Source organism: Equus asinus, chromosome 5, assembly GCF_041296235.1.
Source record: "Equus asinus isolate D_3611 breed Donkey chromosome 5, EquAss-T2T_v2, whole genome shotgun sequence".
Lineage (NCBI taxonomy): Eukaryota > Metazoa > Chordata > Mammalia > Perissodactyla > Equidae > Equus > Equus asinus.
Genome location: NC_091794.1, coordinates 107,160,452 through 107,185,313, shown reverse-complemented (window position 1 = coordinate 107,185,313; position 24,862 = coordinate 107,160,452). Strand labels below are relative to the sequence as shown.

Genomic DNA, 24,862 nt, shown 5'->3' with positions numbered 1-24,862 from the left:
AAAAGGAAAATAATTATTTTAATTAAAATAGCAAGACTTTGGCCTTGACCCAGACAGTCAGGGTTTTCATTACAATTTTGCATGTGCAAAAAAACCCTCATGCTATGTCATTATGCCACCACGGGCACGTGACAGGCAGTTTGTAAATACGTCTTTCCTTGTCACAGACCTATGAAGAGCCCCGTGGGCACCCTCAGCCTCGGCCAAATAATAATCTATATTAAAACACAACACAAACAGAGAAACAAAAACAACTCAGAAGCACAAGGAGGCGAAAAGTACCGGGTAAACCTGATCAAAAGACCGAAGTTTGGAAAGTACCCGAGAAGAAGGGGCGCAGAGCTGAGAACACATTGTAATGGGACCGCAGCACCTGTTCAGGCTGAGGTGACACATCTGTAACCGAGGGGTGAAGGTGGACAAACATTTGTGACACTGAGAAGAGAAAGAAATCCAGTGGGGCTCAGCAAACGGGAAGACAAGCACCTTCGTCTTGCTCTGATCAGAAGCAAGAGCCCTTTCTGGACCCTGAGGATGCGACTTCATTCCCATACATCTTCAGTTCAGAACTCTACCCACCTAGCTAGACTGATCCAAGAAAGAGGTGACATTGTTTTCAAAGTTGGCGGGCCAGACCTTCTGCCGCTGTCAGCACTGGACCTGGCCCCTGACCTCAGGCCCAGGTATTGGCCAAGCCCCTCCCCTGCCCACACGGTCTCCACCACTCACAGTAACACACTCAACCGTCTCCAGAGACAGGGTGGGCAGCACAGGAAGCTGAAATAGAAATACCCAGGTGTAACTTCGGGGCATTACTTTTGGGAAGTTTTTACAAAAGCAGACAGCACAGCAGCATCAAATAAGTGGAATGAGAATTTGAGGGAGCCCTAGGCAGCCAGAGATACTCTTCTCTGAGTCCGTGACTCCCTCTGCAGGCCTCTCCTGGCTACAGGCTGTCTGAGGAAACCCGGTCTCGCTCGGAGGCAGCTGGCATTGCATCGTAGGAGCAAAGGACTCTGGGACCCGCTTCCGAGCAGGACTTATTCTAGCATGTCACACAAACAACCATCCATACTCTAACTCAGCTTATTCTAGCATCAAACACACACACGCACACACACACACGCCCACACTCTAACTCAGCTGTGAATCACTTTTTTTTTTTTTGCAGGACACAACTTCCTGAATTTTTGCTCCATTCTAGAAGCTAACGTGAGGGTCTTTACCAGCTATGTGCCCACGATCCCCTGTAACATCTTTAGGAGAACCCAAGATTCCCCTAACAGAGGCTGTTTCTGTAAAGAGACTGCTTTACTGACAAGGAGCTTTCTGTGGGGCAGCCCAGAGCTTTCTTCGAATCCTAAGGGGATATTCACCTCCTGTTGATTTTCATAAAGAATCCTTTTTTTAACAGGAACCAAAAATGAGCATTTTGGACCTAGTTCTGTAGATGACTATTCCTTTCAGATTCCCTTCCTGTTACAGATTTTGCTTTTGAGAGTAAAACAGGAATCAACAGGATGGTTGCCTTTGGTTTCAACTCAGAACCGTTTTCACTGGTTCTGAGAATCATTTCAGTTTGCAGAGTCCTTACGGAGTCCCACAGAGGGACAGCTGTGGGGAACAGTTGAGCTTTTCCTCCCCAGGCTCCCGCAGTGACCTTTACACCTTCCATTCTCAGCCAATGGCTTCTGTGACATAACAGAGAAACTGTTTTCTGCAATAAGAGGAAAGTACTGGTGGGAGGGCCATAGAATACAGAGATGGAGATGCTTATTTCAAATCTCTTTTAAATGTAAATAATCACCCCACAACGCATGTGTCCCTACTCCCCACGCCTTCCCCTTCAAGGGAGGACTTGGTGTTTGGACCATTCACTAACTCCCTGGTCACCTTTCCTATAAAAATGAAACTAGGCTGTGAATGAGCAGATGCCCTCCCCTCACCCTCGTTTCAGTCTTGACACGCACAGACCCAAGAGACAGTGGGGCGTCCGGGGGAGTCCCTGCAGCGGCCTCTTGTCCTTGCTCCAGCCTTGCCGTGGAGGAGGGAACGTGTACCTTAACTGACTGGCCTGGCCTTGAAACTCAAACACCATCTCCATCGAGGGCTGGCAGCCCACAGAGAGAATCGGGAGGCCCCACGGAGCCCGGCGGCCCTGAGCAGCTGTGTTGGGCTGTGCTCACGGCGGTCACCAGAAAACCCAGACGGAACCTTCCACCTGGTTAAAGCGCACTGGCTCTTGGAGTGACCAGCAAAGCCACCTAAGAAAAGCCGGGCTCTCCGGGGAATCTCCACGCCCTGACAAAGCAAGAATCTGCTGCATGCTGTCTGGGTGGGGGACACATCTCTGGTACCCCGACATTTTATTCAGGATGGGGGCACAGTGTACATATCTCTTCGTGCTTTTCCCACGGCGGTGGGTCCCTTAATTGTAAACAGTGCCGTGTGGTCAAGAGGCCAGTGACTCCTGGACCACGAGGCAATGTGGCAGTGACCACAGGCCGCTGGTTTCCCTGAATCTCAGTGCCGACCTCACGCAGACAGACACCCCTGAGGGCAGCGGGACGCGGTGTGGGGAGACACGCCGCCTGAGGGTGAAGGAGGTAGAAGAAGCTGAGAGCGGCTGCTCCCCGCAGGCGTCCAGAGCTTCCACAGTGGACGGCTCTCAGTGCAGTGGACGGCCACCCTGCTCCCTGCAGCAGGGACTCAGAGACCACCTGTCCCCAGGTAGGCAGCACCCATGCACAGAACTAGGAAGGGAAGAGCTCAGGTGCTTGGAAGTTCGTCTGGGGTCCGTGTGGGGCCCTGAGGTTGCCCCGGCTTGGATGATGCAGGAGCCTTGGGAGGGCCAGCCGGGCTCGTGGCAGAAGGCTGGGGGGAGCAGCAGAAGCAGCAGAGAGAGAAGAGCCGGGTCCGGACGGCACGGGTGCAGAGGACGAACATGATGCAGTTGGCGCCTCCCTGAAACGTGTTCCCGATACCCTGTGAGGGAGAAAAGAAGAGGCATGGGTGCAAGGGCTGGTGTGGCTCCTACCAACACACACAAGGAGGCTGGGAAGTGCTGCGGACCCCAGAGCCTTGTCCTCCACCCCTTGAGCCTGGTCTGCAATGACCTTGGCCACGTGGGCCTATGGCAGAGCTCTGGGCAGGCCTGAACTTGCAGGCTTGGCCCAGACCTGTCTCTAGGTCTTCCAAGTTGGGAAGGACCCAGGATTAGTCAACTCCCCTGGGGCTACTCCTAGGCCACCAGACAGCACCCCAATGCCCTGGGTGGTGCTGGAGCCACAGCGACCCACCTTCTCTCCTCAAGGCTCCCTGTCTTGGGTAGGGAGGAAGGGACAGTGGAGCCGAGTGGATCCCCAGTTGGGATGCGCTCACTCCGCTGGGGGAAGGGATCTGACTCTGCCACCGGGACAGCAAGGGCTAAGGAGGGCAGACCTACATGCAGGACGACCAGCACCGGTGTCCGTACCGCTGGGGAGCCACAGAGGGTCAGGACGAATCGCACGGTGCTCCAGACCCGGAGGAAAATGAAGATGAGCGGGATGAGGACCAGCTTCTTATCGGCCACGGAGGTGTGGCGCTGAAGCTGGTGCGCCTCAGAGACGATGGGCCGGTACTCAGAGAGCGCCTCGTGCTGTGCAGGGAACACGGAGAACAGATATGAGCAAAACGGGCTGCCTGTCTTCCCAGGACTCAAACTAGCTGCAGACGGAAGAAGTGAGCTGTGCAGCGCCTTCCGACCTGGACGCTGGAGTCCCGGGTTCCCATCTCTAGCGTGGACCCTCTTCCTGAACTCCCATCTCCTCCATCCGTGTCTGCTCCACATCTCCACACGGACGTCCAAAACACATCTGAAATTTCTCATGGTGAAAACGGATCGCCCGATCTCGACCCCGAAGCCTCCTGCATGCTTCCCCATCTGAGCTGATGGCAACGCCAGCCCTCCAGCTGCCCAGGCCAAAAACTTGGGAGTCACCTCTGATTCCCCTTTTTGCTACAGTCCACGTCGCATCCACAGGCAAGTCCTCCGGGCTCTACCGTCAAGAGAGATCCAGAATCTGGAAGCCCTGTCCATCACCGCCGTCACGAGCTCGGACCAAGCACCATCACCACCTCTCTGGGGAATTGTTACTGCCTCTTAGCGGGTCTCCCTCCGTCCCGCTTACCACCCAAGCCCCTCCCCACTACAGTCTTATTCTCAGCACAGAAGCAGCGCAGCTCCTGGAAAACCTGAGTCGGATCAAGCCCGTCTTCCACTCAAAGCTTTCAGTGGCTCCCCCTTCACCATTCCTTACAATGTCCCCAACCCCAGTCAGCTCTGACCTCATTCCTACAGTCTTCCTCCTTGTTTACTCTACTCTCGCTACACAGGCCTCCTCATTATGCCCCAAACATGCCAGGCACATGCCACCCCAGGGCCTTTGCACAAGCTGGTCCCTCTGTGGAGCGCTCTTCTCCATGAGTCTATGTAGCTCACTCCTTCACCCTCTTCAAGTCCTTGCTCCAATGTCGCCTTCAGAATAAAGCCTATCTTGACAACCCAAGGTAAACTGCAAAGGTATTTCCCACGTAGTCCCATCCCATATCCAGCTCTTTATTCCCGTCTGTTTTTCTTTGCTCTAATCATCCTCCTTCCTAGACAGCGTTCATCCTTGTTTATCAGGCCTATGGCTTATTACCACCCTCCCCCTACAGAGCACAAGCTCCCCAGGGAAAAGACCTGCTGTGTCCCTGGCCAGCCTCTCCCACAGGAGAGGCACCATTCAAAGCTGGAACAGAAAGAAAAGGTGGGCAGGCACCAGTTTTGGCTTCCCTGCCCCTGGGAATGCCCTTCAGTGAGAGGAAGGGGGAGGCTCCACTCCCAGATCACAACTGAGTTTGTAAAAATAGGTGAAACGACATAACAAAGATACGTTTTTGAGCCTGGTCCTGTGTCAGGGACGCTGAAGGCCCAGGGCAGGGGAGAAGCCACACACCTTGGTATCTCTGGGCACCCAAGCTGTGCAACTCATCTGCTCAGAGCACCTGCCTCCTCCCCAGAGCCTTCAGCAGCAGCCCAGAGAGCTGCGTGCCCAGCACCCATCCGGAACCCAGCCGGGGCCGTGGGGGCAGAGTGGGGAGCTGGGCGCCAGCTCGGGCTGCCGGGCTGCCCCTCCGCAGAGCGCAGCCTGCTCTGGCTCCTTCAGTTTCAGCTCTCCTTTCAAGCCAGACGCAGGGAGCACCGTTGTGGGGCATCAGAATTGGCCACCCCAAAATGTGTCTCTTTGCTTTGCCTTGATTATTTTTTTTAATTAAGATTATGATAGTTAACAACCTAGTGAAATTACAGTTGTACATCATTGTTAGTCATGTTGTAGGTACACCACTTCACCCCTAGTGCCCTCTCCCCACCCCCACTTTCCCCTGGGAACCACCGATCAGTTCTCTTTGTCCATATGTTAACTACTACCTATGAATGGAGTCTTACAGAGCTTGTCTTTCTCTGTCTTTTGCCTTGATTATTATTATTATTTTTTAAAGATTTTATTTTTCCTTTTTCTCCCCAAAGCCCCCCAGTACATAGTTGTGTATTCTTCGTTGTGGGGCGTTCTAGTTGTGGCATGTGGGACGCTGCCTCAGCGTGGTTTGATGAGCAGTGCCATGTCCGCGCCCAGGATTCGAACCAACGAAACACTGGGCCGCCTGCAGCGGAGCGCGCGAACTTAACCACTCGGCCACAGGGCTAGCCCCTTGCCTTGATTATTTTTAAGAACAAAAGACTCTGAAAGAAACTTGGACACCCATCCCCTGAACTGCCTAAAAGAATTTAAGATAAAAGCCCTGTCCCCAGGACAAGCCAGCACCATAGACAACTCTGGGTATGGCAGGCCGGGAGGGTCTGTTCGTACCAAAGTTCTGTCTGCCAAACATCTGCTTCCCCATCTCCGTGCGAATTGTCTTCCTCCCCTGTGAAGCCCCAAACCACTACCCGCACCACCCTCCTCTGTCTTTAGCTGAAGATGGTATTTACGACGAGAGCCTTCGCCATTTTGGCAAGTTGCTCAGTTTTCCTGAGTGTCTCCCATGCATACATGTTATAGCTTTGTTTGATTCTCTCCTGTTATTCTGTCTCATGTCAACTTAATTCATAGCCCAGGAGAAGGACCCAGTGGGTAGAGGAAAGCTTCTTCCTCCCCTACACTGTCCTCATTCCCTGCCCACCCTTCTTCCTTTTTTCTGGTAACATTTGCAGAGTTGCAAGAGAGGACCCAGGCTTCCTGCCCGACTACACAAGGACACGGAAGCAGACAGACACACAGAAGGGCAGCTGCAGAGGGGCGTCCTGGGCAGAGCCGGGTGGAGCTGCTGGGAGCCTTCACCAGGGACTCAGAACTTCCCAGGGCCGCAGAAAGAGGAGGAGGTGAGCCAGGTGCCCTGGCAGAGACCAACCAAAAGACCACAGGCAGACAAAGAGGACTCAGACCAATGGGTAAGTCCTGGGGGCATCTATGTCAATAACTCCAGCTGAGTCAGAAGGCGGGGGAGCAGGGAGGGGTGAGGATTAGTTGAATTTCTCAGTAGAAAGGGAACCAGAAGTCTCGACTCAGAAGACACAGATGGGAGTACAGGGCGGGGATGAGGTGTCACAGACAGCTGCGAGGAGGGGTGGGGAAATGGCTGCTGAACCAACGGTACGCCCCGAAACACGAGGACACTCTCTCCCACAGTCTCGGCCTTGAAAACTCAGGGCACCGCCCCAGCCACCCTGCAAGTGAGCTTGAAGCCCGTCTTCAGAGCTTTTCTGTGAACTTGCCTGACTGCTCCAGCCACTGGTCCATGTCTGAGTTCTTGCTATAAACTCCCACTGCCACACAGAGCTGTCACGCGTAGCAGATGCTCGATACAAATGTGTTGACTAAATGACCCAGTGGGTCCACGGATGGGTTAACCTGAGGCTTGTTTGTGGCAGTTGTAGCTAGGGGGAAGCCCATACTCTATATTTGCATAACTGTAGTTAAGAACAAGAATAAATCTGGCCAGACTGTCAGAGGAAAACCATTCCTTCCTAGAATTTCTGGCCAGCCCAGCCTATTGATTTATGAATTCCTACGAGCCCGAAAAGTCTCCACTTAGGATATAATTTTAATCACCAAGGACGATGAGGAGAGTGACTGGTATCACTGATTATGAAACGCCCCGCCCTCCCCTCCCAGCAGCATCCAGTCTGTTCTTACTGGGACCTGCTCATCTTTCATCTAAATGCCTCTCAAGGCGGAACACCCGCGGCGGTCTGTCCAGGAGGGGGCAGCAGAGGGCCGCGGCCGGGACGCAGGCTGAGCGCGCAGCCTCCCCGATTGCACAGTAGCTCCCTGCTCAGGAGCTGCGGAGTTCGGGGAGCCCCTCAGCCTCCGAGTCCCCGCTTCCTCATCCACCAGCGGAGGAGCAACAGGACCCACCCCCGACAGGGCTGCGGGATTAAACCAGACCCCCCACGAGGCGTGTCATTCAGCGTACGGCACGGTGCCTGACGCACAGCAAACGCTCCATCACTCTGGCCTGTTACTAGTTCTGCCCCGAGAGTCGCAGCCTAAGGTGGCCGACCCCGAGGCCGGCACGCCGGGCACAGCGGCCACACAGAGCTTCGGGCCAGGGCCCCGGGGTGGCCGTGCACCTACCGCTCTGTTTATGTGCTTCCTGATGAGCAGGTAGAGCAGGGGCAGCGTGACGTAGGCCAGCATCTCCCACAGTTTCCCGGTGAGCAGCATCCACAGGATGTAGTCCTCCGCCTCCAGGTCGATCCAGCACCAGCCCACCGACACGTCCGAGGCGTCGTAGCCGATCTTCTTTAGAGCGACAGCTGCCACGGTGATGGCCAGCGGAACTCCCCAGCTGAGGAACAACGAGCAAACAGGAGGTCGTGAGGTCAGGTCCCAACACCCAGCAAAGCGAGGAGAGGGTGCACTGACTGCGACGCCCTGCGGAAAAGGAGAGCGGTGCTGTCCAAGGCCTGGATCAGACAGTGTCCCTGGAGAAAGAGGGGCAGAGTCCTTAAATCCCCCACGCCAGCCCCACCAAGCCCAGGCCAGCCCCGCGGAGCCCAGGTGAGAGGGCACAGGGGATGTCCTGGCCTCCTGCCTGGAGAGACACGCCCTCCCAATGCCCAGAGGCCGGGTTCAGCATCCCCGGGCTCCTTGGAGGCTGGTGCTAGGATGCTGTGGCATGGAGAGCCACTCCTTCCTGCCCCGAGGGGCCTGTGCACCAGTGAGCAAACACCAGCTACGCGTCCATGTCTCATCCACACACCCCTGTAGTCAGCCAGTCGCCGTGGCCAGCAGCCTAGGTCTAGGGGTGCACACAATGGTGGCTTGGGGTTGTCTGGGCGGGGAATTCCAGGATCCTGTGTACCTGCAGCAGGATCTAGGAGAGAAAACATGGGCTTTGACTGGACACATCTCCTTGGTCCTAAGGCCTCCTTGCTCTAGGGGAACGGGGTGTCCCCTGGCAAGGGTCAAAGTGGGCCCTTCAAAGCACAAAGCCCAGGGCAGGGCCCTCCCTCAGGGCCTAACTTTTCTAGAGTTTACCCCGACAGCAAACCAGCCATGATTCGGGCTGAGCCCCAGGCCCCTCCTAGTCATCTCTGCCCAGTCTCCTTGCAAAGCATTTTAAATCGGTCAGGAGGACACACAGAAGCTCCGTGGCGGCACAGCAGGGTGATGAAAAGCTTGGACTGTGATGCATGGGGTGGGTCCAAATCTCGGCTCTCTCCCACTTGGCCTCAAGAGATCACTGTTTTTCTCTGCAAAGTAGGGGTGACAACAGTGTCTATAGCAGAGCATCATTGTAGGTCGTTAGGAGAATAGTGTATGTCCAGTGCTCAGGACTGGGCATGTCAGTACCTATGAACCCTGTTGTTAGTGAGCTGTGTCCTGCGGTCCCACGATTTGGGACTGTGGTGCAGGCGCCAGGCGTGCGTGAGGCCCATGCAGTTTCTGCCCCTAGGAACAGGACACGTGGGCTTATGTCCTAGGTCAGTTGCCCGGAGGACAAGCAGTATGTAAGCAGGACAGTGTCATCAGTAAATATTTAGTTCAGAAACTGTCCTTGGCGGGTTCTGTGTAAGGGATTTCGGCTCTTTGTGAAGACAGTCGTAGAGTACAGACCACAGCCACAGCTCAGTCCGTTGGCAAAGCAAGGCCAGGAGAAATGCTGTTTCTCCCAGGGCTGCAGGGCTGTGCAGGATGCGGGGGTGGGATGGCGATAAAGGGAGAAAGTGAACTCCTTTTCCCTCAGCATCCTCTCCCCTAACAGCTGGGAGGCAGAGGCAGCATGTCCTCCCCAAAGTCACAGAGCCACAGAAGGGGCAAAAACTCCACAAAAGCTAGAGTTATGAGAAAGGGACCACGTTACACTCGGGAGTGTGTCCATTTTACACGCTTGTTCTAGCCGAAGTTATCTATCAGGTAAGTTAACATATATTTGTGTCAAACCGTCTTGTCATAATAAAAGATGACCGTTTTAAAACTCACGCCACCCCGGGAGTTTAGGACAATGTACGTCACAGCTATAAGCTCCGCCAGGGCGAGGCCATGTGGGTGCTCTGCTCTATCTCAGCATCCAGAACAGTGCCTGGCACATGGTGGGGGCCTGCCGAGCGAAGGAACGAAGTCTGAGCCACCCTGAGACTGCAACAGCTTTCCCTATTCACTCCTGAAATTTTCACTGCAAGGACACTGTTAAAAAGCAGATGAAGGCTCTTAAAGTGGCAAAACTGCAATCCTGAGGGTATACGTTTTCTCATTACCTTATGGTTTACAGGAGTCCTCCAAGAAATTTTAGGAAGGGGAAAAGCAGTGTGTGGGGACTGTCCCCCTGAAGGAGGCTGGACTGGAGTTGAGGACTCCCATTCAGGCTGGAAGGCAGGAACGGGCAAGGCGTGGCAGGAGGAAGGCCTCTGTGCTGGGAAATAGCCAGAACAAAGACCAAATAGGCTTTGAAAGAATTAACAACGTGGGTTTGTTCAATCAGAGTCACTGAACATACGCACAGGATGGCAGGGGTGTTGGGGAGGTATTCAAGCAGGAGGGGGTAAGAGGAGACAATATCAGGGAACCGGTGGGACTGGAGTGGGAGGGACCGTCTAACAATCCCACAGAGCAGGCTCAACCAGACTCGTAACTCCTGGATACGGGTCGTGGTGTGCTGGTAATGTTTAACAACCGGCTCTCCAGAAAAAATGTGTATGTATGTCTACACACGCCTCCAAGTTGATTACAAATTGTACTGATATAAAGGATGAGAAGCACTGAATTTGTAAATAATAATAAAATGCATAGTACTCGTAAATTCCACACAGCCAATTAATTCTCACAGAATGCTTTTGCTGATTCTTGCTGAACTTTGGCATCTGCAGCCAATCTGTGGTTGCAATTAGCAAATGAGAGAAGTTCTATGACATGAGGTTGGGTGATATTTTCATTTTCCTTAACAAGTAAGATGAAAGTGAAATAAGGAAGACACAGGGGACAAGACGAATGCTGGAGATGCAACGGTTCGATAGTGACGTGCAACTTCTTTGCAGGATCAGATAATAATTTTCCAACACTGGAAGAATATTTCTTTTTTTGGGGGGGCTCCATGGAACGTGTCATCACCTCCCCCTTAAATACCAGGCTTACTGCTCACCCCTATGGCTGCCACCTTGGCTTAAGTTCAGAGACAAGTAACACTTTTAATCTTTACTATTAACATTTTCTCCATCACTTTCTTAAATCTAACCAGGGGTCCAGCAAACTATAGTCCTCGGGCCAAATCTGGCCCAAGGTCTGCTTTTTTTTTGTGAGGAAGATTCGCCCTGAGCTAACATCTGTGCCAATCTTCCTCTACTTTGCATGTGGGATGCCTCCACAGCATGGCTGATGAGTGGAGTACGTCTGTGCCCAGGATCAGAACTCGCAAACCCGGGCTGCTGAAGCAGGACGCGCAGAACTTTAACCACTCAGCCATGGGGCCAGCCCCTCCTAAGGTCTGTTTTTTTAAATCAAGTTTCATTGCAACACAGCCACACTTGCTCATTTGCACGTTGTCTGTGGCTGCTTTCAAGCTACAGCAGCAGAGCTGAGCAGTTACAACTGAGAACACACGGCCTGCAAAGCCGAAAATACGTAACTATCTGGTCCTTTACAGGAAAAGTCTGCTGACGTCTGCTCTACAATCAACAAAACAAGGAATCAAGCCCTGATTTGTAGTGTTTGCCCATTTCTACGGTGTAAATATTCCCACCATGGCTAATTTCAAGCCTCCAACACACGCAGTTGGGGACAGATGCACAGCACCACAATATCAAATAGTATTTCCATCACAGAGACACAGTAGATGAAATAATCTCAAGGGCAGAGATAATAGTAAAATAATTAGGACACAATGAGTTTTGAGTATTTTTATTACTTTTGTTTTTAATATAATTTATTTAACTGTAAGTTTATATAATTTAATTTTTTATCAATGGTTATACTTAACAATCAGCTCACAAAATGCCCTGAAATTTAACAATCCGCTCTCACAAGCTGGCTCCAGGACACTGCTGGAAAGAGGACAAGAATAGGGAGCTGAAGACCCCCCAGGTTATGATCTATAGAATGAGGAGAAGGTAGGTAGGTACTTTTGGCAACCTCAGATAAGCCGAGCTGTTCTCTGGTCTAGTGGCCACCCTGGCAGTATGAATCTGGAAGGCACCTGTGTGACATAATTCCTGCTTTCCAGAAATGTATACTTCCAATTTCTGACATGTATCATGTAACAGTTTTTTATCCCTCCAAAAGAAGCCATCAACCAAACATAAACAAAATCAGAACAAATAAGATACAGCTTAATAACAGCAAATGTGAAAAAGACCAAAGGCCTTAGTTGATTGTGACCAAGAAACTCATGTGGTTAGAGGGGGCACCCTGATGTCCAGATGTGGGCAGTTCAGAACGGCCAGTGAACTGTCCTGCCTCTGTGTGGCTGCCTGTGACCCGCAGCCTAAACCTGAGAGTATGTGGAAAACTACTCAGCCCTAAAAAAGACAAAGTTGTGTCATTTGCAACACCATGGATGGACCTTGAGGGTATTAGGCTGAGCGAAATAAGTCAGACAGAGAAAGACAAGTACTGTATGACTGCACTCATGTGGAAGATAAACAAACACACAGAGAAGGAGAACAGATTAGGGGTTACCAGAGAAGAAAGGGGTGGGGGGAGGACAAAAGTGGTAAAGGGGCACGTGTGTATGGTGATGGATAAAAACTGGACTGTTGGTGGTGAACACAATGCAGTCTCTCTAGAACCTGAAATAGAGTGACGCACATCTGAAATTTACACAATGTTGTAAGCTAACATGACCCCCTCCACCCAAAAAAACCAAACCTGAGATTGTGAAGTTGGCACCAGAGCCTGGCATGTAAGGAGATGTGGGGCCTTAAGCTAAGCTCAAATGTTTAAAGACTCTTGACGAGGTCCTGCCAGTGGAGAAGGAACCGGTTAGATGGCTGGAGGAAAAGGCAGGGTGTCCTGCTCAATCCTAAAACCGAGGGCTGAACGGGGAGCTTCCCGGGAGAAGCCACATGACCACGTGCAGGGGATGCTATGAAAGGCACAGCGGGAGGGACATGACTAAAGCAGGCCACCGACACGGCCCCTTCTCTCCAAACCTATGACCCTGAGGTTGAGGAAAAGCGGGTTGGGGTCACCTAGCTGGAGGGAGCCTGAAGACCACACTCTGAGCAGAGTCCCCCACTTGGAGGGGCACCAACAGCTTCTCCCTGAGGTGCCCAAGCCCAGCTCCCACGTGGTTTTGCTTGCAAACTGAGACCAGATTCCAAGTTGGCTTTCTCCCCCCTTGGAGGCTCTACGGGCTAAGCTGTGTCCCCCCAAAATTCATATGTTGAAGTCCTGACCCCCAGCACCTCAGAATGTGACTGGATTTGGAGACAGGGCTTTTAAAGACGTGATTAAGGAGCTGGGCCGGTGGCAGAGTGGTTCGCAGGTTCAGATCCTGGGTGCGGACCTACACACTGCTTATCAAGCCACGCTGTGGCGGCGTCCCACATACAAAATAGACTGGCATACATGTTAGCTCAGCGACAATCTTCCTCAAGCAAAAAGAGGAAGATGGGCACAGATGTTAGTTCAGGGCCAATTTTCCTCACCCAAAAAAATAAATAAATAAATAATAAAGAGGTGATTCAGGTAAAATAAGGCCTTTAGGGTGGCCCTAATCCAGTTTGACTGGTGTCCTTATAAGAGGAGGAAATTAGGATACAGACACACACAGAGGGATGAACATGTGAAGACACAAGGTCTAAATGGCCATCTACATGCCAAGAAGAGGGGACTCAGAAGAAACCACCCTGCCCGCACCTTGATGTCGGACTTGCAGCTTCCTGGGCTGTGAGAAAAATCGATTTCTGTTGTTTAAGCTGCCCGGTCTATGGTACTTTGTCAGGGCAGCCCGAGAAAACTACAGAGGCTTTCTACACACTGCGGGGAAAGACATGCTCCGGAAAAGGGGTCGCATCCCAGCTCCTGGGGACCCCCTCCCAGAAGCAACAGGATGAAGGGGAAATGTCCTCCCCCACCTCACCAGACTGGCAGAGCTGGCAGGGACCCTCAGCCAGCTCGGGGAGGGTAAACTAACCAAGAGCCATTCAGACTTGTCACACGCTTAGCTCTTCTTGGAAGCCAGCATCCTTTTTCTTTTTAATCTCCTCCAGAGAAGGGGAACTACAAATACCACAGGAGGAGCGAGGACACTAGTGCGCCATCTCTGACCCTGAATTCCCTGGCATTTGTCAGATGACCGCAAGCAGGTGGCCTGTGCCCAGAACAGCAATGCTGTGGGTTTCCCTCGGAATTCCCAGCTCTGCCCAACCGGGAATCTTCTGAAACCTCTCCCACCAGAGCCAGGGAGGGGGACGCCCACGGTGATGAGAGCCACGTCCACCTCACGCACCGACGGGATGCCCTTCCCCACTGCTCCCAGGGCCGCAGGCTCTGCTCGGTCGTTTGCTCCCACCGTTGGATTCCTGCACCGTTCCCTCACCCCAAACCTCACCCTTCCCACAGATCTTTGTGGGGGGAGACTGGCACCTGCTGGGAAGGAAACAAAGGGGTCTCCTCCTTCTCCTGCTGGCCGGACAGCAGTGCCTGGTCTGCGTGCGGCCTATGGAAGACCTTGAGTGTGAACGTAACTCAAAAAATGCTCTGAGAACAAACCATCAGGCAACAATGTGCCCATTTAGAAAGCTCTGGGGAGCAGGACAGAGCGGGCCTGGAGGGGGCAGCTGCAGCGAGCAGGCCTGGTGCAAGGCGTCACAAGGCTGCGGCCACTGGAGCCTTCTCCCGGAACAAAGGGCACCTATTGTTAGGTGCGGGGCAGGACGTGGGAGGACTGCAGGGATTCGGCCACTGGCCAGGCCACCACGAGGTCACTCTGCAGCTCTGGCCACAGAAGGGGGGTGTCCAAAGGCACTTTTATACACACAAACCTGAGCGGCCCTCTCTGCAGCCCTGGTTCTGGGGGCACCAAGGAGCCACTGCAGCACTCAGAGCCCACCTGGGGCCAGGCCAAAGGGGCCCCGGTGAGCACGGGCAGGACCTGACCTCGCCTTGGCAGAAGAGTTAAGGGGCAGCCTCTGCTCTCGGGCCCCGGTGCTGCAGTCAGCTTCCCACAAGTGCACAGACGCACAGAACCAACCCCGCAGCGGCGTCCTCTGGAAACTTTTTGCGGGGAACAAACAAAACGTTTGTTCGTTACCTTCAGCTCTTGTTATGTTGGGGAGCACTGACCAACGTGGGGTGCTGTTCATGCAGCTACTGCGTCCCTCCCTCATTCAGAGAGCTCTGCCTGCAGCCTTGTCACGGGGCCCCACGGTGAGCTGGTTTCTGAGGAGAGGGCGCAGATGACCTTCTCTTTCAAGGCCACAGTTCCCCTTTTCTCTGCGCGGGAAGTTCCCACTCCCCACAGCAGGGTGAACCTGAGATGCCACAGACTCCTTCTTCCTCAGGAACCCCCAAGCAAACTCCAGAGAGTGGGTGGGCACGTGGGCCGGGGCACAGGGCCCATCCCTGCCAGCGGTCATGCCCACGCCCACTTCAGCAGAGCTGAAGGAAATCCTAAGACTGCCTGAGGTGGCCAGTTTGGCCAGGACCCTTACTTCTGGGGAGATAAGGCAAGAAGATGAAGCCCAGCCCGCCCCCCGTGCTCACAGGACACGCTGGCTGATGCGAGGCACAGTGGTGGCCCAGGGTGTGCAGGTGGGGTAGGATGGTTCATGACCCTGCCCCATATTCCCTCCGAAGGAGCCCACCAGCTCGTGGGGGAAGAGGGGCTGTCACTGCTTTTGAAAGGCAGGTCACCTCCCCCAGGGGCACAGGGATGGTTTCAGGCCAAGTTGGCTTATGTTACTAGAAGGGAACTGACCCCACCCACAGCAGCTCTGGGCCCCGGGCTTCTCAGCACCTTCTTAGGTGAGTATTGTAAACAGATGGCCAGGAGCACATCCACATCAGTGTCAAATATGGGGCCTCTGCATCTTGCTGCCTCAACAGCCAGGATACAGGGCGGGACGCCGAATATTCTCACACAACCTTAAAAAGGCAGCCACCACCAGGAAATTCAGGTCAGAATACTGTCAGACTCAGTGATGCTGAACACTTGGGTGGAAGTTCAAAGAGTAACAGGCTATTTCTCTCAACAAGATATGTAGCAATTGCAAAAGGAAAAATAGTAACTGCAGTGGAGAACTGGCAGATAACGCCTTAACCAGCCCACCCGCCTCAACATCACCAGTAATGACACAAACCGGGAGGAAGCGAGGAGACGAACACGCTTCTGCGAGATTCCTGCCAGAGGCGCGGAACCTGAATCCGCTCACGAGGAAGCATCACACGAGCCCAGCAGAGGCACATTCTACAAACAACAGGCTGCACTCTTCAGAAACGTCAACGCTATGAAACACGAAGAAAGACGGGAGAGCTGTTCCGGGCTGAAGAAGGAGACATGAAGACTAAGTCAACCCATAAGCCAAGATCTTTCTTTGCTGTCGGGGACGTTGTGGGAAGACTGACAAGCCGCAATGACGTCCACACTCAGGTAACAGCTGGGTTCCAAGCTAACCTCCTGCTTTTGGAACGTGTATGTGGTTCCGTAAGAGACTTCTGAGGATACATACTAAAGGATTTACGGGTCTGAGGGCATCAGGTCTGCAATTTGCGCTTAAATGGGTCCAGAAAAAATAACTGGAGAGGAGAAAGCTCACATGATAAAATGTTAATAATGGGCGAAATCTGGAAAGTTAAAAATAAATCTCTATTGAATTTTATCTCAATTTAAAAAATTATTGTCAAGGCCAAGAGACAAGACGGAATCATAAAAGGAGGACTGACCTTGAAATTCTAAGGCTGACCCTCCTGCTTGGCTATGTGGCCTCGGGCAAGTCTCATCTGAGGGTCAAGTCTCATCTGAGGGTCACGTCCTGCCCATTCCCTTGGGTTTCTGGTGATCAATGAGCTAAGGAATGTGCCTCAGCAAGACCTCAGGAGCCAGAGGCAGCTCGTGATGAAATAAATACAGTTTCCCTGAGGATAAAGTCTAAGCTGCCCTCCTTCTCTAGGGGAAAAAAAAAAAACATCTTTCTGTAAAGGGAACCATGTGTGCATTTCGAGGGAGCCCTCAGGGGCCCAGCAGGCGCTTTCTGGGAACTTGTGTGACTGGCACGTTCTCTCCAGCCTCCTGTCCTACACAGTTGCATTGTTTTACAGATGCTTTTTTCACTTAACATTGTACCGTACCATTTAAAATATGACTTTTGGAGTTCACAGCCAGTATCTAATGGCTACACATTTCCGGGTGAGGCGTAGTCTATAACTTACTGTTCCTCTACTTTGTGGATGTTGAGGTTGCTTTCAAATTCTCGCCAGGAATACAGTGCCACACAAACTCCTGTGTACACACAGCCTGGCGTGCATTATGGATTATCTCCTCAGACTAGGGCCCTATAAATAGGATTAATGGATCAAGGGGTATGAACCAAATACTTTCTACATGGATTATTCCAATTTACACTACCAATAATAATGTAGGAAAATACCAGTTTCATTGGCATTCTTCACGTTTAGTATTCTGCCTTACTATTGTTTTCTTCTAAATTAATGACAAAATGGTACTTTGTTGTTATAACTTGTATCATTTTGAGTATTAATGGGGCTAAACTTTTTCCCATATATATTTATCAACTGCTTGCACTATTTTGTCTGAATGTGTCCTTTGTCCATTTATCAGGATATCTATCGGTTTTTTAAATAATTCATAAAAACTCTTTACAGAATAGAGATAACCTTTTGTTTAAATACTTAAAACACTTTCCAAGACTGGAAGGTTTGAAGAAGAGTACTGGTTATCAGTAGTCTGAAATGGTTAACAAGCCGATGGCTGCAGCCCGCGTCTGAAGATGAGACTTCTCACGCCAATCAGATCCTTCAGCAACAATGAACTAATACTTCAGAGAAAGACGCTGGAGAGCCCTTAACAAGGTCATTAGCAATATAGTCTGGGAGGATCTAGGTTACCAGATGAACCTGTTAGACAGGTTTTACCAATTCTCTTGGACTAGCACAGCCATGAGTGCTAACTTCTCAAAGGGAATGAATTATCCAAGTCCCTTTCTAGCTTGGATTCAGGTAATTTTCTTTTAAGAGGCAGGTGCATCACATTCAACAGACAAGATGAACAATTTGCTTTTTTATGGCCAGACTTTCATAGGAGACCTTTCCTAAACATCACAGAATACAGCCCTAGAAGTGAACAGAAAGAACTCCCTCTCAGGTCTCTTGGGAAATTTGTCTTTTCTATAGGAGCTGCACCAGGTTCTCTTTATCACTTAAAAACTATATGGTATTCAGTATCTTTAAGAAAGTGAGGGAAAAGAGAAGAGATTCTTGCAAAGAAAGTCTTGGGCTCCTTCTCCAGCACACATGAACTCTGCGGTACACGCTCCCCGCCCACAGCCCACCAGCCTGCCAAAGACGGGGTCTCTGAAACGCCCCGACAGAGGTCAAGCGGGATGCTGCAGGGGAGGACCGGCAGCCTGCTCTCTGCGGTCTCGGCAGCGTCTGAGACACCGTTCAAAGGGCTCCTTGCAAAAACTTCGACCTGAACAGCTGAGAAGCAGGCCCCTTAGTTTTCCAGGGACCAGCTGGCCTCCATCCAACAGTTCTGAGACCTGGAGGTCAAGTGACTCTTGCAGGCTTGTGACCTAACTGTTGTGACACCCAGGTGACCTGTCTCCACCAAAGTGCTGACTGTCCTCAGTCCCCTGGAAAGCACTCAAGTATTTAACAGAGAGGACCTATAATTGGCAGCATTTGGTGCTCTCACTGCAGGGAGGCAGAAGAGGAAACAAGCCCTATAAGATTCACCCTATAAGCCTCGGGTTCAGCACAGGACACTAACAGATGTTCCAGTCTTGAAATTACACCAGGAAAGACGCAACCCTCTTCCTCAGCTGAGGAAGGAGTCTCTGCTCTCAGAGACTCCAGGCAGCTGGCGGCCGTCTTCCAAGCAGCCTCTGCCACCGACCTCAACTTCAGAGATGCTGAATTCTAAAAGTCAAGATCACCTAGAACAGAGATAAGAACAGACTGGGGCCTAAGGTCTAGAGAGGGGCAAAGATTAAAAAAAAAAACAGAAGACAGTCCTTTGTAGATTTTACAGCTGAGGCACTGCATTTGGCAGAGAGCTGGACGGACTGGCAGCCTTGGAGCGGCCACACGCACCACCTCTGCTGTAGCATGGGATGGGGGTGGGGGCATGCGATAGGGAGCCGCCTGCCCGCCAGCCTGGGGCAGCCACCTAACTCATCTCCCAGCCTGAGAACCAGGCGCTTCTCCCCATGGGCAGCAGAGACGGCCAGAGCGCAGTAAGCAGGAAACTAAGGGCCCAGAGTGTCCTCGCCAGCTCTCTCAGGGCTGGGCTCTGATGGGCAAGCTCTGGCCCACCCTCCAAGGAGCTGCGCTGAGGCGCCCACCTCGCTGAGGTTCGGGCTGGGGCAGCCACAAAAGGGTGTCCTCTGCGGTGATGCTCAAAACAGGACCACCTCCCGGAAAAGTCTAGCATCTTCCCTCTGGCCCAGGGCTGCCCTCGGGCAGGAGCAGACACTGCCCGCCTGCCGCCCAGCCAGGGGTCCGACCAAGACGCGGGCCCCAGAGGGGCGTGAAGGCCACAGGGGCAGCATGCAGGGCCCAGACGGGACTCAGGAGGGCTCGAGGGAAAGCAGCGAGGCCACCACTCACCTGACGATGTGGAAGGCCCAGAGCAGGCGGCCGGCCCGGGGCCCACGCGCGGCGTGGACGATGCTGAGGTACAGGTAGAGGGCGATGGCCACCGTCCAGAAGAAGGAGCTGGTGTTGGCGAAGGTGGAGAGCGCACCCTGCAGCACGCAGTCCCACGAGGGGCCCGAGAAGTCTTGCAGCACCCCGTAGAAGTAGGAGGCGGCCGAGAGCAGGTCGGCCAGCGACAGGAAGAGCAGCAGGCGCCGCGCCTGGCTGCGCAGGTCGGGCCACAGGGCGTGCGTGGCCACCAGCAGGCCCGAGCCGAGCGCGGAGAGCGCGCACGACAGCAGCACCACGGCGCGCTCCGACGGCACCAGCTCGGTGGGCGGCGCGGGCGACGGCATGGCCGGACGGCGCCGGGGCCGGGGCGCGCGGGCGCCGAGAGCAGAGGCCGAGCGGCTCGTGCGGCCGCCGCCGTCTGGGCACCGACTCGACCGCGGCTCGCGTACTGACGCCCGCCCCGCCCGCGTGCCGGCCCCACCGGGCCCGCGGCCCAGCCGCCCGCCGCTGCTCCCGGGCCCGGCTCCACGCCCCGCCCACGCCACCAAGCCACGCCCCTGCGCCCGCCCCGCTCCACCCCGAGACCCCCACGTCCCCGCCGCCACCGCGGGCCCCGCCCACGCGCCCCACGCCCCGCCCATGCCCTCCACGCTCCTCCCCATGGCCCACGCGTCTGGTCTACGGCCCCAGGCCCCGCCCCGAGCCTCGCCCACGCGCCCCCACGCCCCGCCCCACTCCCACGCCCTCCATTCTCCACCCCGAGGCTCCCACGCCCTGTCCGCAGCCCCGAGCCCCGCCCTCGCGCCCACGCGCCCCATGCCGTGCACTCTGCACCCTGTAGCCACCGTGACCGGTCTGCAGCCCCGCCCTCCTTCCTCACCCCTCCCCTCTACTCCGCCCGGGGCTACCCCTGTTCTTTCCAGAGGGCCAGGACATCTCGTCCTGGAGAGGGAAGGACTGGCATTTTTAGGGCTAATATTACCTTCTTTCCTTTCGGCCAGCTTGTGCGCGGGGCGTGTGCGGTGTGTATGTGTGTATGTGTATGTTGGGTGAGGGATGGAGGCATTATTTCCACTGGTAACAAAAGCACTCTAGAGCGTAAGCCTGCTTCCTTAAGCTGTAGTACCAGGGGCGGGGGTGGTTACTTTGGGAAGTGGGTGTTTCCAATTTTCTTTACGAAGAGCACACTTTTTTAAAATTAAACTTATTAGGTGTGATTTTTAAAAAATGAAACATTAATTCCCCAATTTTTTTCTTTTTTGAAAGTTTCATATTTCTTTAATTGAAATATAATTTGTGTACCATAAAATTGGCCCTTTTAAGTGTACAATTCAGTGGGTTTTAGTATACTCACAAGCTTATCTAACCATCATCGACTAATTCCACATCTGCATCACCCCCAAAAGGAAGCCAGTTAGCAGTCCCTCCGCGTTTCTCCTTCCCCCCAGCTTTTGGCAACCACGAATCCACCTTCCGTGTCTACAGATTTGCCTCTTCTGGACAGTTCACATAGACGCAGACAACAGGTGGTCTTTTGTGACTGACTTCTTTCACTCGGCATGTTTTGGAGGTTCATCCACATTGTAGCATGTATCAGAATTTCATTTCTTTTTATGGCCGAATAATATTCCATGTATGGATATACCACATTTGTTTTTTCCATTCACCAGTTGGAGGACATTTGAGTTGTTCCCACACTTTGGCTATTATGAAGAATGCTGCTATGAACATTCATGTACAAGTTTTTGTGTGGACGTGTTTTCGGTTCTCTTGGGTCTATACCTAGAAGTGGAATTGCTGGGTCACGTAGTTACTCTTGTGTTTAATTTTGGGTGAAACTGCCAGACTGTTTTCCAAAGTGGCTGCACCATTTTGTGTTACTACAGCAATGTATTAGGGTTCCCACTTCTCCACAGTCTCCTAACACTTTATTATCTGTCTTTCTGATTCTAGCCATCCTAGTGGATGTGAAGTGGTGCCTCATTGAGGTTTTGATCTCCATTTCTCTGATAATGATATGGAACATCTTGTCACGTGCTTATTGGCCACTTACATATATGCTTTGAAGAAAGGTCTATTCAATTCTCTTGCCTATTTTTTAACTGAGTTGTCCTTTTGTTATTGAGTTGTAGGAGTTTTTTATATATTTTGGATACTAGAATCTTATCAGATATATGGTTTATGAAAATTTTTTCCAGGGGCTGGCCTGGTGGTGCAGCGGTTAAGTGCGCCCATTCCGCTTCGGCAGCCCAGGGTTTGCCAGTTCAGATCCTGGGTGGGGACATGGTACCACTTGGCAAGCCATGCTGTGGTAGGCGTCCCACATATAAAATAGAGGAAGATGGGCACAGCAGCAAAAAGAGGATTGGCAGCAGTTAGCTCAGGGCTAATCTTCCTCAAAAAAAAAAAAGAAGGAAAAGAATAGAGAAAGAAAAGGGGGGAACAAAAAAAATTTTTTTTCCCATTCTGTGGGTTATCTTTTCACTCTCTTGATAGTGTACTTTGACGCACAAAAGTTTTTATTTTGACGATGTCCAAATTACCTATTTTTTTTACTTTGGTTGCTGTGCTTTTGGTGTCATATCTAAGAAACCATTGTGTAATCCAAGCTCATGAAGATTTAATCCTATGTTTTCTTTCTTGCCACTACCACACTGTTTTGGTTACTGTCGTTTGTAGTACGTTTTGACGTGAGGAAGTGTGAATTCTCCAACGCTGTTTTTCTTTTTCAATATTGTTTCGCCGTTTGGGGCCCCTTGCAATTCTGTATCGGTTTGAGGATCACCTTGTCCATTTCTGAAGAAAAAGGCCAGCTGGGATTTTACTGGGGATTGCACTGACTCCGTAGATAAATTGGGGGAATGATGCTATCTCAATAATACTAAATCTTCTTGTCCATGTACATGGGATGTCTTTCCATGCATTTAGGTCGTCCTTACTTTCTTTCAATGATGTTTTGTAGTTTTCAGTCTACATTAGATTTGATTTTGCATTTGATTCATAAAAGGCAAAGGTTATCATAGGTGTAGATTATCTTTTTGTGTCTAACTTTTAAAAAAATTGTATTGTGGAATAGGCATTCTGCAGAAAGCCTAAAATACAAATGCACAATTTAATAAATAATTATAAAGCAAATACTCATCCAGAGCAAGAAATATAACATTACCAGCACACCAGAAGCCTCTCCCTAAACCTCTTTTTCTTCCCTTTCAGTCATTTTCTTTCTTTCTTTCTTTAACCATTCATGCATTCATCCCTAAACAAAATACTACAGTTTGCCTGTCACTGAATTTTATATAAATGGAATCATACTCTATGTTCCCTTTGTGTCTTCTATTTTTTGCTTAACATTATATTTATGAGATTCATCTGTGTTCTTGCATGAAGCTGCAGTCCATTCATTTTCATTACTGTATCGTATTCTATTGTAGAAATAATATATTTATCCATCCTACTGTGTTTGGACATTTGGGTTGTTTCCAGGTTTTGGCTGTTACAAGCAATGCTAGAATGAGCATATATTCTTTTTTAATAAAAAAAAAAAGTTACTAAAAACAATTCTCTTGAACTTGAGCAAGCACATTTATGGGCTTTGCTCTGCAGAGAGCTGAAGAGCAGCTGTTTTCCTTCTGAGTCACTGCAGAAGCCCCTGACCCCCTCCTGAGAGGACCCCAGACCATAAACAGACCCGGGCCAAGTGCTGTCAGTGAAGCCTCTCAGCTTCTTACTGGCATGACTAGTTTCATGCCTGAATTGTGCAACCAGCCCTGGGCTTTGGCACATGGCCGGGCAAGAATGGACTGGAATGGACTCCCTTCCCTAATGATAGTCATTTAATCCTTAGAGTATTTGGGGGTGGTGGGGGGGGGAGCAGAAGAGGTCTTCTGGCAAGCGGCTCTGTCGGCAGATCAAGCCTGACTCCATCTTTCCTGCTTTATTGAGATGAAAGCACTCTGCCCGCCCCCCCAGGTGCGTGGTTGGCTATTTTACAGCTAAGTTTGATCTGGAGCTTACTTGGTGTTCAAAGAACTTTCATACTTCCCACTACTTGGGAAGAAATAGGAAAGACATCAATGATAGAGCTTCAAATTGTTTCAATCTAAATTTGAAGCTAATTTCCCACAGTCTGAGCTCACTGATGTTCCCGGGAGGGGGCCAGCTGGGGGGGGGGGGGGGGGGCGCGTCCAGACATTAAGCGGGAGGCGAGAATCGTGACTCCCAAGTTGCTGGGTGACCTCAAGCCAGCCAGTGTGGCCTCAACCAAAGGGAGTCAGCGACTCGTGACCCCCGGGCTCTCAACAGAGTTCCTCGGCTCTGCTTCTTCCATCCCAGGGGCTGCTGGTCCTCTGGGGAGGCCTGACAGAGAACAGCAGGCCCAGAGAAATACCAGGCCCCAGCTGCCTCCAGCGGTGCCCACCCCATGTGGAATGCGATGGCCTGTTAGCCACATTTTTTATTTCTGGTCTTCTGGTACCCCCTCCCCCTCCTTGGGGGAATTGGTAAGAAACTCACTGGATTCTTCTTTAGACCCTGATTCACCTCTCTAGCGATTGTGCCAGGCCAGCTGGCAGTTGTCTGCTGCTCCATGTCCAGTGTCCAAAGGGGCCATGTCCACGGTCCTGACACATTGTGACGGCCTCCTTTGCACCCTAATTATCCAGCGGCAGAACTAGGGGCCCAGACCCAGAGAGGACCCATAACCGTGGCCAGTGACCTCAGCAGCAGATTGGCTTCAGTTTGCTCTTTCCTCCCTCCCCCCACCCCAGAAGCTAGCACAAGATTCTCCACCTCTGACAACTGCAAAAGGGTGACACTGTGAGTCTCTAAATTGGAGGAACCCTAAATGACTTCTGAGCTCAACTCCACCCTAAGTCACAAGCCACGTATGTGATTTTTAAAACTAGAACAGAAAAGAGACTTTCCTCCTGTTGTTGGTAGAAATGAGGGCTGGCCACCTTTCTCATTTCCCTGTTTGAGGGTGAGTAGGGCTCATCTTCCTACCCAGGTGCCATGACAAGCAAAGGCTGTGAAGAGGAACCTTGCCCCGGCAGGCCCCTGTCTGTACTCCCCCACCCCCAGCATCCCCAGAGGAGGTTGTGCAACCCCCAGCATGCTCATGTGACTGTTGGGCCCCACAGAGGAAAGACTAGGACTAGTCTGACCAGCCACGTTTCTGGAGTCAGAGGCCTTCTCTTCAAGGGACATCATCTAGTGGGTGTATTTTCTTTTAGAAGCTGTCAGGTCTCAGTGGGATGTGTTTAAACTCGCTCCCATCACTGAGCCTTCCCCTCCCCACTCCCACTCTGAAGGCTGTTGCCCCCACTTTGCTATGCATGCAGCCCTCCTGCCTGCAGAAACTCTGAAGACGCTGGTTCTGATGGGCTCTCTCATTGCAGCAGCTCCCAGGGTGGCCACGCCTCCACTTCCCAGCTGCCTGGGTCAATTAAAGAATAGCAAAGCCACTAAAGGGAAAGGCTATTTTCCTCTATATCTCCACCCAGATTCACTTT

The 24,862-nt window shown here is 51.9% G+C and overlaps 1 protein-coding gene across 1 annotated transcript; it reads right to left on the bottom strand.

The window, feature by feature from the left end:
- GPR157 (G protein-coupled receptor 157) lies at positions 1 to 19,891 on the bottom strand. Its single transcript, XM_014833451.3, has 4 exons — positions 19,314 to 19,891; positions 7,662 to 7,875; positions 3,446 to 3,640; positions 1 to 2,985 (listed from the first exon to the last, which is right to left on the bottom strand). The coding sequence occupies exons 1-4, from the start codon at positions 19,694 to 19,696 to the stop codon at positions 2,770 to 2,772; spliced, it is 1,008 nt and encodes a 335-aa protein (XP_014688937.1). The 5' UTR covers positions 19,697 to 19,891; the 3' UTR covers positions 1 to 2,769.
- Positions 19,892 to 24,862: the final 4,971 nt, after the last annotated feature.